The following is a 12190-nucleotide window of genomic DNA, read 5'->3' on the forward strand; positions in this document are numbered from 1 at the left end:
TACTCTAAGATTGGGGTACATCCTACAATGGATGCCTACATGATATGAATTAGTAGGGGTTTTTTTTGCCAAAATAAGCTATCACTAAGGTTAGAGTGTGATTTAGAATCTATGTGTGTATCCATTCATTCAACATCCATTTATTCATTCTTTGTTTGTACATCCATCCGTCCATCCATCCAATCCACCCGCCTATCTATCCACCGCCCATCCACACATCTGTCCACCCATCCATCCATCCATCCATCCATTCATCCATCCACCCACCCACCCATGCTTTCACTCATTTACCCATTCATTCATCCATCCCCTTACTCATCTATCCACCCATCGAAACACCCATCTATTTATCCATCTATTTGTCTCCCTGTCTGTCTGCCTGCCTATCTATCTGTATGGTTATAGAAAAGGGCTTGCACAGTCTATTAGTTACCTATTGATGCATAACAAGTCACCCCAAACTTAGTGGTGTAAAACAACAAGTGTTTAATTTGCTCATAATTCTGTGAGTTGGCCCGGCAGGGCTTGGCGAGGATGGTTAGTTTCAGCTCTATGGATTGGGGCAGCTTATCTGAGGCTGGTGGAACTATACGGATTGCCTCTCACATCATTTCATCCTCCAGGGCTCTCCGTCCACCCATCCTCTCTCACCGGATGGCTGTACTTCTTCACATGGCCACTCGGGGCTCCGAGAAGACAAACGTTGGAAGCTACTTGGCCTCCTGAGGACTAGAGTCTAGAATTCCTGGAATTTCCGTAACATTCTGTTGGTCAAGGTCAGTCACAGTCAGTTTATTCAACCGCGATCATCTGAGAACCTATTGTGTTCTGGTTACGAGATGGAAAAAACAAGACACATTCCCTGACCGCAAGGAGCTTGTCTTATGCTTCCTGCACTTTCTGTAGAGACTCCAAATGCACTCACACGTGACGAAGGTCTGAGGTCTCCATCCTTTGTGGGTGAGTCTCCTCCCTGCCCATAATAGGTAGACTTTTTCTAGACCCCCTTAATCAGAATGGACTACTTTTCCAAGCTTCAGGTTCTGGGCAGGGACCCCAGTTCCCTTTCCTTAGCGTCCTATAGATCTGAGCCACATCGCTGACCCTAAGGGTTACCACATCCCCATTTCTTTGTCCCCTAGAGTCTACTTTTGGGACCAATCCCCACCCTCACCCTGATCCATTGACCAACAGCCTCTCCCCCCTGCCCCATTGTCACTCTGGCTTTAATTTCTCTCTTCCCAAAGCATCTAGGGATGTTTCTTTCTTCAAGTTCATCTATATGTTGTAATATTTTATTATACTTTATTCAGCATGTCCATGAGTTGTAGTAGGAGCAGGGTCTGTCTGCGTCAGCTGAGGCCGCTCTCAAAAGATTGTGTTTCCGCAAAACAGGCTCTGCAAGGGAGATTTGCATGGTGGAGGTTAATTGCTGAGTGCTGTCAGGTTCAGCGCGTGTGAGGGTGTGAGGGCAGCAGGACCGGGCAGAGGGAAGTGCTGGGCTCTGACAGCAGGGGCTTCAGTGGGTCTCACGGGGAGCTCTGAAGCCAGGGTGGCTCTTCAGAATTATCCCTACGTATCCCCCCCCCCAATTCTGGCCAAACCCTAAACCTCTCCATTACTTTATGCTTTTGGAGATCAATGCCAGGTGGAGATTCTTAGGTTATTCCTGCTTTCCACCATCTCTTTTGTGAAGAAATGGACATACAAAGCCAGCTTCTGCCCAAATGGGGAAAGGGATGGGAGAAATAAATAATGATAATGTCAACAACGACGGCCAATGTTTACTGGACACCTAGTATGTGCCAGGAACTGCTCTATTAAGCACTTGGCATATCTTAACTATGCCTAGGTAGTGGGGTGGGGCAGGAGGGTGGTTAGGGTGATATATTAGTTCACTGGAGCTGCCATAACAAAGGACCACAGACTGAGTGACTTAAACAACAGAAATTTGTTTTCTCACAATTCTGGAGGCTGGAAATCCAAGATCAAAGGGTTACAGGGTTGGTTCCTTCTGAAGCCTCTCTCCTTGGTTTGTATAGATGGCCCTCTTCTCCCTGTGTCCTCACATGGTCTTCCCTCTGTGTGCATCTGTGCCCTAATCTCTTCTTATAAGGACGCCAGTCATACTGGATTAGGGCCCACTTGAATCACCTTAATTTTCTCTCTTAAGGCGCTATCTCCAAATATAGTCACATTCTGAGATGCTGGGTATTAGAGCTTCAACATATGAATTCTGGGGAAGACACAGTTCAACAGCCATGACAGGGCAGGGAGTTCCTGTGCTCTGGTTTTTGGAAAAAAACAACCTTGGAAACATGGAAGGTTCCCCCAGAGAAGTTCTAGGGGGACTGAAAACTAGAAGAGGCTTGAGTACTGCTCCCTGTTGCAGAGAGGCGTCAGGTCCCCAAAAAGGAAATGACTCAGTGGTGTCTCTGGGCAGCTGAAGCCACAGAGAGCCTCAAAGAGTTTCCTGTACCTAAACCTGGCTTAAAAGTCAGCTTCACGAACAAGCTTCAGGAGTGGCAGAGAAAGTACCACTTCTGATAGGTCACAAAGAGGAAAATAGAGGGTAGGCGGATCAGAAGAGATGGGGCACCAGCATGCATGTGTAGCTAGAGAATTAGACAGACCCCTCCCTCATCCTTAATGCCTTGGCATTCCCTAAGCTCCCTGGAATTTTGGCAGTCTTGGAACAGGAGCATGTGGGGAGGTATGGCTCCCAACTGACTAATATCAAGGTCTCAGCATGCCAGTGCAAAAGGACCTTTGCATAAATTAAGTTGCGTTATGAATAAAAGGAAGTTGAATTATTTTTCACTCCTTGTGAGCTGAGATTCATGTTTGCTACACACGTATCTTAGTTTGGGCTCCCACAGAGGCAGAGCCTGAGAAAAGGGCTTGGGGACAAATCTTTCCTCCAGAAGGAATGCGGCCCCCTGATACCTTGATTTGAGTCCCATGAGACTCATTTCTGACTTCTGACTTCCAGAACTGTAAGATAACAAATTAGTATTGTATTAACACCAATAGGAAACTAATACGACTAGGGACTCTCATTTTTCTTGAAACTCATGGTCATCTAGGCTGTCGTATATTTTCCCACCTTTGCCGGAGAAATGACTTAACCCCTCTGTGCTTAGATTTCCCCATCCATAAAATGACCCGCCCCCACCATTGAGAATTCAATGAGTTATTGTGAACTAATGCACTTAGCACAGTGCCTGTCATGCAGTGGGTACATTAGAAGTATGACCTATAATTAAAGATCATTATTATTTTAAGAAAAACAATCATGCAAACATGATGAAGAAAGGCAACCGACATTCAGCCTTCAAGTGGGAAACCGCAGGGAGGGGCGGAGACTGCTGTGAGCTGGTGAGCTCATGCCCTGTCCAAAGGGGACAATCGCTACCCAGCCTGAGTTGTAGTAACCTCCAACTTGCCATGAAATCTGGATTTGTCCACGTGGAAAGTTTTGTGATGTTTAAACACTGGCTATGAATTCCCATTTGAAAAACGCTCTCAGTGACTTAGACGTGGTCTATGGATGTAAGGTCACCTTATGTAATAACTGAAAAGAACCCGACATTTAAATGTGCACGAGATTACAACTATGCTCACAAAAAAATATCTGCTAAGGACTAAAGAGGCCAAGGATGGATCTCGAAATCACCCAGCTGGGAAATGGCAGAGCAGAGATTTAAACCCAGGTGGTCTGGCTCTGGTGTAAGACTCATTCTGTTTCTCTGAGATGATGCATCTCAGTGTTTGTATGCAGTGAGATGTAGCAGGGAAGGGCATCGTGTCATCATAGGAAATTAAGAAACAATGTAATCACCATTATTTTGCCTTCTATTACCTCTGGATCCTGGCAAGAGATGGATAGAAGCAGGAGAGTTTCCTGCCCCTGGGCTGGGAAGGAGTCTGAGGATAGCAGACTTTGGGTCTTGAGAGAGTTGGTGGGGCGGGAGGGTGAAATCTGAAAAGACGCCAGAGGTGAAAGCGGAAATCAAGTAGATAGACTTCTAAGAAGTTGTGAAGTAGGTCACTGGCTTGGGCTGGGGCCTTGCTGCTCCCGCACTTTATCTGAAATCAAGGCCCCTCCCAGGAATGATCTTCGGAGGCTAAACTTAGAGGTTCCATCCCCAGGCAGACGCTGGTGGCTGCTGGTGGCTTTGATAAGTTCCCCACGCCTTGGTCTCCTCATTAAAGCCACAGAAACAGAAAGACCATGATGAGAGTAAAGGAAACTCCAGCGTGGGTGGGATCTGGGCGTCTGGGGCTGTCTCATCTCCCACCAGCCCAACACAGGCAGAGAGGCACAAAGCTGTGTGCCTTTGGTGCAGGCAGAGTGGGGGACGCATCCCTGCCTCAGTCTCTGCATCTGGAACATGGGGGCGACAACAGCTCCTGCCCAGGGATCTAGGTAAAGGTGTGACTTGCACGAGATACCTGGCGTAGGGGACATGCCTGACAAATGCTCTCCTTAATATTTGTAAATCACTTACGGCACTCCCACACGTGTGGATCTCTTACTGTGTACCAGGCGCCATACCAAATGGCTTTTTCCTCATCAGATTTAATCTTTACAATAAACCTAGGAGGTAAGGACTCTTGTTACCTAAGAGGTACTGAGAAGTGATGGGATTTGCTCCAGGTCACACTGCCAGGAAGTGGTAGAGTAGACTTGGAACCCAGGACCGTCTGATCACAAAGCCCCCTTCACCCCTATATCAGGCAACAATGTCAACAACAATGTCAACAATAACAAGAATGATTCATTCACCTCTGAGGTCTGAGTCTTCATCCTAGACTCCAGGGAAGTCTTACTTCCTGGGTCCATGCTCATTTGCATAAACCATTTGATTTGTACGCATATCATTACCTGCCCCGCCCCACACTCTTTCATGCCCCCAGTTACTCCAAGCTTCCGACTGGCTGGGTAGACTGCCAATCTGTGCTGGATGTCTGCAGTTAGGGTACTTGGAAGTGTGTAGCCTCTACTTTCTCAGGAATTGTAGATTTGAGGCTAAGGCAGACCTGGGCGTCAGGTCTCTGGTTTCCCTGCTAAGCTTCCTGCATGGAGTTGAGCCAGCTGGGTTCATATTCTCAGCTGTAAAAGTGACCTTTGTGGGTCATTCCATCTATCCCTATGCCTTCATGAGCCATCCTTCCCCTAAGAACCAGACAGATCCAGGTGCAAAGTTCACCATTTATTTCCAAGACCAGTGGTCAAGGGGACCAGGGCTACAGACTAAGTCTGGTCCTCACCTCAGGATGTGTATGTCTTGGCTAGGAGGAACTTGAGGCTGTGTGTGTATTTGTGTGCCATTGTGATGCTCTGTGTGTGATGGGTGCGACTGTGAGACAGCATGTGGAAGTCTGATGTGAGAAGCGTTGTATCCTGTGTGTCACACGTGGTGTGACTGTATGGCCTGTGTGGGTGACTGAGGCTCTGATGATGACTTGTGTGTGACTGTGTCCTATGTGGTTGTAATGCAGTGTCTGTGATTGAGGGCTTGTGATGCTATGACGTGTGTGAGGTTGTATGAGAATCTGATGCTTTGTGTGTATGTGTCTGTGGTTGTGAAGGAGTGACTGAACTTGTGGGGCTGTGATTCTCTGTGATGCTGTAGCTGTGATGGTAGCTTCTTTCTTTTCTCCCTTTCTTTCTTCCTTTCTTTCTTCCTTTCTTTCTTTCTTTCTTTCTTTCTTCCTTCCTTCCTTCCTTCCTTCCTTCCTTCCTTTCTTTCTTTCCTTCCTTCCTTTTTCTTTCTTTCTTCCTTCCTTTCCTTTCTTTCTTTCTTTCTTTTCTCCCTTTTTCTTCCTTCCTTCCTTCCTTTCTTTCTTTCTTTCCTTCCTTCCTTTTTTTTTCTTTCTTTCTTCCTTCCTTCCTTCTTTTCTTTCTTTCTTTCTTTCTTTCTTTCGTCCTTCCTTTCCTTTCTTTCTTTCTTTCTTTTCTCCCTTTTTCTTCCTTCCTTCCTTCCTTCCTTCCTTTCTTTCTTTCTTTCCTTCCTTCCTTCCTTTTTTCTTTCTTTCTTTCTTCCTTCCTTTCCTTTCTTTCTTTCTTTCTTTTCTCCCTTTTTCTTCCTTCCTTCCTTCCTTTCTTTCTTTCTTTCCTTCCTTCCTTTTTTTTCTTTCTTTCTTCCTTCCTTCCTTCTTTTCTTTCTTTCTTTCCTCCCTTTTTCTTCCTTCCTTCCTTCCTTCCTTCCTTCCTTCCTTCCTTTCTTTCTTTCTTTCTTTCTTTCTTTCTTTCTTTCTTTCTTTCTTTCTTTCTTTCCTTCCTCCCTCCCTCCCTCCCTCCCTACCTACCTCTCTTCCTCCCTCCTTCCATCCCTTCCTTCTCTCACTCTCTCTTTCTTTGTGTTTTTTTCTGCAAATATTTTCCAAGTGGCTCTGTGCCAGGCTCTGGCTTGGGTGCTGAAACAGTTTTGCTGTCCTGATGGAATGTGAGCTCTTAGCAGTGCTGGGATACAGCCAACTGGTTCATGATTTATATGGGAGACAGAGACCAGCCACAGTGGGAATATTTACACCATGGAAATCGACAGATACTACAAAGCCTCTCCCCTCCCAGAAAACCTGGTTGTCAAACATCTACCAGCACATCTCTATGCCTGCATCTCTGAGTGTAACTTCATGGCCAGGCTGTGGTGTGGCCACAAGCCCGTAGCTGGGACTTGGGTAGGTGACTAAGACCATGGGCGGGGCTGGGCTGGGCTCTCCACTGGTGGGTGAGTCCTGATGATAAATCTGCCCTCCCCCACTCTGCCCACACTTGTGAGAATGGAGAGGGTGATAAGACATTTCCTGTTCTCAGCCAACTCCCTGGACCCCCAAGTCCCACTTAGTTCTGAATCAGAAGTATAAATACCCACCCCTCACCCCTTTTTCCTGAATATCAGGCAGATCAGTTTTACCCCTGCTTGGGGGCTAACAGACCCCCAAGTCTCCAGGTCCGTGTCTTCAGTGTTGTCCATGGCAGGGTCTGCAGTCTCCTTTGGTTCTTCAGAGGTGCCTGCTGGGTCTTTCACCTTGTGGGATAACTGGGTTCTTGGTCCCGGTGGTCCCCACTTAGCTCTCCACCTGTCGAGTTTGGGGTTCTTCTGGGCACACTCCAAAATCTCTGCTTGCTGGTTTCCTGTCTCCTGAGGCACCCTCTGAGGTCTCTGTCTGTCAGACTCCATTCAGTCTACCCTGGCTCCTTCCTTCACACCATGAACGCCCCGAAGTAGGACCGCGTACCATCGCGGACTCGGACCAGGCTCTCATCAGGCACGCGCACCACCACCTCCTCCCCGGCATCCAGGTGGACCACTCCGCCCAGGAAGCTGCTGTCCCACCAGACCTGGCGGCTGCTTGCTCGCCCACAGGGTGACTGCCGGCTGACCAGCAGCTCCAGCTCCTCGGGGTAGCGGGCCGTGCGCTTGTAGAGGCCGTGGGTGATGGGCAGGCCGCCAGTCAGCCTCTGGGGGCAGCCCACACCGCCCAGCTGCACCTTGGAGTAGATGTAATAGTAGCCAGCCTGGGCGATGACCAGGGCACCGTCCCGGTAGGTGAGGCCCCTCAAGAAGGCCAGGCCCAGTTTCGTCTCCCACAGCAGCGGGCCCCCACTGCCTGTCAGGCTGGAGTTGGCCCCTGCGGAGGGAGACAGAGGGGGAGTTGGTAGGCACAGGTCCCACGCTTGCTATGTGACCCCAGGCCAGTCGCCACCCCTCTCTGAGTGCCACCCCCTCTGTGCTAGGCTGTTCCAGAGCTTTAGATATATGAACTCACTTTATCCTCACTTTACAGGTGGGGAAACGGAGGCCCAGGAGGTGGCAAAATAATGTGCTTATCATACATCTTAACTCGTTTCATCCCCTTCTTGCAGGTGGGGAAACTGAGGCACAGAGCAATTGATTTGCCCAAGCTGTCAGAAGTTGTAAGTGGCAGAACACATCCTGGCCCAGTAGGCTTATAACCTCTGAGTTCTTCAGTCTCCCTCTCTGTAAAATGGAGCTCTGAATAGTGTCAGCTAAGGATTTAATGAATTAATAGGATTTAATGAATTAATAGGTGGAAAGAACGTCACGGTGCGTGCCACAGACAGAGTAAGCACTGGTACAAGGGTTTATTCAATAAATAAAATTAGGAAATTCACAGACCTAGGCAGTGCCTGTGCTCTGGGCAGCTCTGTGAATAATTAATGAATGAAGGAATACGATGCCATGTTGGGGTGTCTGTCTGGTCTCCCCAGGACACGCTGAACCCCTAGCCCCTGCCAGGACTTGGGGGCCCCCTCACCTGTGAGGTGTGCTGTCGGGTTGGCCCGCTGGGGCCTCCGATCTGGGGAGAGAGGGTTAGAAGTCAGAGGGGTAAGGGCCAGCCTCCGGAGGGGTCATTCAGTCCGCCTCCTGGTGTCAACCCCACCCTTTCCGGAATGACCCAAACTTCTGCTTCTCCAGCTTGGGGGACGGGCATCTGTGGGGCTTAGGCCAGTTGTGCAAATCACATTGGGCAATGGGCTGAAGGGGTGGGGGCAGCGTGGGAACCATTCCATCCCCTCTCCTGGGACCAGGACCCTGACTCACCTTGCACCAGCTGATCCCAGGATCCTGCACCTCTGTCCTAAAAGTGCAGAGCAGCCCATGGTGAGGATCTGCAGGGCCCACGCCCTGGCATCACTCAGACTCGTGGCTGAGAGACACATGCAGACCACGGGCACAGACATCACCCTCAGACATATCCAAGGCCATGTGCACACCCCACCTCACACCCTGCCACCCAGCAGGCTCTTAACCATCCAGTTCCTCAGTTTTCCCCTCTGTAAATGGACACATGAAAAGTTCCTGCTTCAGATTCAGCGAATTTTCATGTGAAAATCATATTATAGTGCCTGGCAGAGAGCAGGTACTATAAGGGTTTATTAAAAAAGTGCTGTCAAAGACACATGGCCACCTGGATGGCTGGACACTTGGACATAAATGCTAACATGTGGATATGGACACATGGGCACAGACCTGGACACTTGTGTGACACACTGACAAGTCACACGTGGATGCAGGTACGTGGGTTGCGTGGTTTATGGAGCCACGTGGGTCTGGGCACACGGAGACGCAGAAACAAAGACACATGATGTCACCACATGGGCTGTAGACAGGTGAGCACATGGCCGTGTGGGTACATGGGTGCAGGACAGCAGCACAGCTCCCGCCATGAGGAGAAAGGACCTGGAAGCAAAAAGGCTGAGACCACATGGGCGTGGCTTGGGACACACAGACCCACAGGTGTGGCAGACAGACCGACGGAGACATCCAAGGCCAATGGGAAATGGATGCAGAGAGAGATTCTCACAGACTCGGACGCAGTGGATTAGTGACAGTCCCAAAAATGGTGATCAGGTTACAGCTGATGATAACTAGCCGTGTCAGGGACTTCCCCTGCGGTCCAGTGGTTAAGACTCTGCACTTCCAGTGCAGGGTGTGCGGGTTCCATCCCTGGTCTTGGAACTAAGATCCCGCGTGCTGCGCGGCATGGCCAAAAAATTAAAAATAAAAATAAAAGTGGCTAAATGGAAGAGTCAGATAAATATTAAAAAAATAATAATAACTAGCCATGTCAGAATGTCGATTTCAGGGGTTACAGACAACACAACTGTGTTATAAACGTTAAACTTCTTAAAGGCTTAGATTTAGTTCGTTCCCACCACTAGAAGAAATGATAATTATGTGATACCAGAGAGGCATTAGCTAACACTACAATAGCAACCCTACTGCAATATTTATGTAACAAATGAATATGTTGTACACTTAAACTTACACAGTGTCCTATGTCAATTATATCTCATTTAAAAAAAAATGTCAGTTCCCATTGGTTGAATGCTTGCTGTGGGCCAGCTGGGCACCACACACACAATGTCATATTTTATTCCCTGGGAAGATGCTTATTATCACGCCCATTTTACAGATGAGGAAACTGAGGTTCCGAGAGGTGAATTAACTTGCCTTGGGATGCTCTTAGTCTGTCCTCCATTCTGCACATACACACACACACAGATGCCCAGTGACACTGGCTTCGAGCCCCCCCCACCCCCATCCCAGCACCACTTACCTGCAGGGGGGCGGCCATCACCTCCAGGCGCCAGTGTAGCTGCAGCAGGAAGCAGCCCTGGACAGCCACTCCGGTCGTCAACAGCAGCAGCAGGAGGCCCAGGCCCAGCCGGGCTGCACTGCAGGGCTGTCTCCTGCGTCTGTGCCCCAGCCTTGTGAAAGGGATGTCCGTCTGTCCATCCACCATGAACACCGAGGGCCTCACCACTGTCTCCTCCATGCCTGAGCGGACGAGGGCCCAAGACGCCCGGGGCTGGGCTGGCACGGCTGGGTCCTGCGGGCTGGGAGGAAACCACGATTGCCCAACACTCCTGGGCTTTTCACGCTGCCGACAGGCGCCTGTGGGTCCCGGGGCTGCCCCTCCCCCTTCCCCACTCATCCTCCTCTTCTTCCTGTCCCCCCACCCCTGGCCCGGCCCCATCTCTCTCTCACTCAGAGTCTCTCCAGAAGCATCTGAAGATGTGACTCAGGTGGGGATGGGAGAGGGAAAGCCCCAGTTTTCCCTTCTGGCCATGTCATTCACATGGTTGCCAAATACTTACTGAGCACCTCCTGTGTGCCAGGCACTGTTCTAGGTTTGGGGGCACAGCCATGAACAAGAAAGACAAAAGTCCTTGGTCTTATGGAGCTCCTATTCTAGCAGGCTGAGAAAAACTAATAAGAAGGCCCAGTAAGAAAACACTATTTAGTGTTTGAGATGGTGATAAGAGCAGTGGAAAATACGAGTGGTTTGTGTGTGTGCATATGTGTGGGTATGTATATGCGTGTGTGTGAGTGTGTGTCTGTGTGTATGCATGTGTGTGCCGTGTATGCACGCGTGTTCATGTATGTATGTGCAGGTGCGTGCTTGAGCGTGCTTGCATGTCGGCATGCACAAGTGTGTGCGTGCATGCAGGTTTTAATTGAAATTCACAGTCAGAGGGTAGAACCACTGTCTACTCAGCTAACTAAACTCAAGGCCTGGGAGTCGTCCTGGACCCCTGCTTCCATCCTGTCACGACATCCCACCCTCAGCAGGCCCTGTTGATTCAACCTCTAAACCAGATCTCAAATGCGCCCACCTGTTTCCATTTCCACTGCTACCACCCTAAGTGCTATGAACTGGATGTTTACGTGCCCTCCAAATTGATGTTGGTACCCTAACCCCCAATCGGATGGTATTTGGAGGTGGAGCCTTTGGAAGGTGCTAGGGCATGAGGGTGGGGCCCTCCTGAATGGGATTAGTGTCCTTATAAGATGAGATATAAGATACATGCTCTCTTTCCCTCTCTGCCATGTGAGGATACAGAGAGGAGGAGGTCAGATACAAGCCACGAAGAGGGCCAGGAGAAGGGCTCTCACTGGAACTCAACCACTTAGGCACCCTGATCTCAGACTTCCATCCTCTAGAACTGTGAGAAGTAAATATCTGTTGTTTAAGCCACTCAGTCTAGGGTATCTTCTTATAGCAGCCCAGATGCACTAAGACACTCAATTCTTTTGGGTGTATACCTAGGATTGGAACTGCAGGCATCGTGTCTTGCTTGGACTCTTGCAGTAGCTTCCCAAATGGATGTACTATGCTACCTCTTGCCACCTTATAATTCATTCTCTACCCTGGAGCTGGCGTGGCCTCGCTTATTTACTTATTTATTTATTTGAGGTAAATTCACACCACATAAAACAAACCATTTTAAAGCGAGTAACTCAGTGTCATTTAGTACATTTACAATGTTGTGCAACAGTACCTACTTCCAAAGCATTTCCAAAGTAAACCTTATAACCATGAAGCAGTCACTCCCCAACTCTCCCACCCACAGACCCTGGCAACCGCTCGTCTGCTGTCCTGCTCTATGGATTTACCTGTGTTGAACATTTCAAAACAATGGAAATATACACTACGTGGTCTTTTGTGTCTGGCTTCTTTCACGGAGGATGATGTTTTCAAGGTTCATCCACATTGTAGCGAGTGTCAGTGCTTCACTCCTCTTTAAGGCTGAGTAATATTCCAGTGTATGATGAACCACATTTTGCTGATCCATCCCCCCGTTAATGGACATTTAAGTCATTTCCACCTTTTGGTTATTTTGAAAAGTGCTGCTACAAGCATGTGTGTG

At 48.9% G+C, this 12190-nt stretch overlaps 1 protein-coding gene across 4 annotated transcripts; it reads right to left on the reverse strand.

Moving 5' to 3' along the window:
- Window positions 1-284: 284 nt before the first annotated feature.
- On the reverse strand, window positions 285-10440 carry TNFSF14 (TNF superfamily member 14). 4 transcript variants are annotated; one of them, XR_004349376.1, is made up of 6 exons: window positions 10096-10440; window positions 9006-9215; window positions 8577-8613; window positions 8290-8331; window positions 6924-7641; window positions 285-1398 (listed from the first exon to the last, which is right to left on the reverse strand). XR_004349376.1 is itself a non-coding variant. In XM_032628476.1 (5 exons), the coding sequence occupies exons 1-5, from the start codon at window positions 10312-10314 to the stop codon at window positions 7214-7216; spliced, it is 936 nt and encodes a 311-aa protein (XP_032484367.1). In that variant the 5' UTR covers window positions 10315-10440; the 3' UTR covers window positions 6315-7213. The 4 variants fall into 4 exon arrangements, 2 of the variants coding, with proteins under 2 accessions (XP_032484367.1, XP_032484368.1); XR_004349375.1 differs by having other exon boundaries at window positions 6882-7641; XM_032628476.1 differs by lacking the exon at window positions 285-1398 and having other exon boundaries at window positions 6315-7641.
- Between the last annotated feature and the right edge of the window lie 1750 nt (window positions 10441-12190).

The sequence above is a fragment of the Phocoena sinus genome, chromosome 3 (assembly GCF_008692025.1).
Source record: "Phocoena sinus isolate mPhoSin1 chromosome 3, mPhoSin1.pri, whole genome shotgun sequence".
NCBI classification, from domain to species: Eukaryota; Metazoa; Chordata; class Mammalia; order Artiodactyla; family Phocoenidae; genus Phocoena; species Phocoena sinus.

Bases quoted from the DNA above. Each gene is read 5' to 3' on its own strand.
- TNFSF14 (XM_032628476.1), bottom strand. From the start codon at position 10,314: ATGGAGGAGACAGTGGTGAGGCCCTCGGTGTTCATGGTGGATGGACAG. The intron at 9,216-10,095 runs GTAAGTGGTGCT...TTTTGCTTCCAG, and splicing joins TGATGGCCGCCCCCCTGCAG to GTCCTTTCTCCTCATGGCGG. The intron at 8,332-8,576 runs GTGAGTCAGGGT...CTCTCTCCCCAG, and splicing joins CTGGGATCAGCTGGTGCAAG to ATCGGAGGCCCCAGCGGGCC.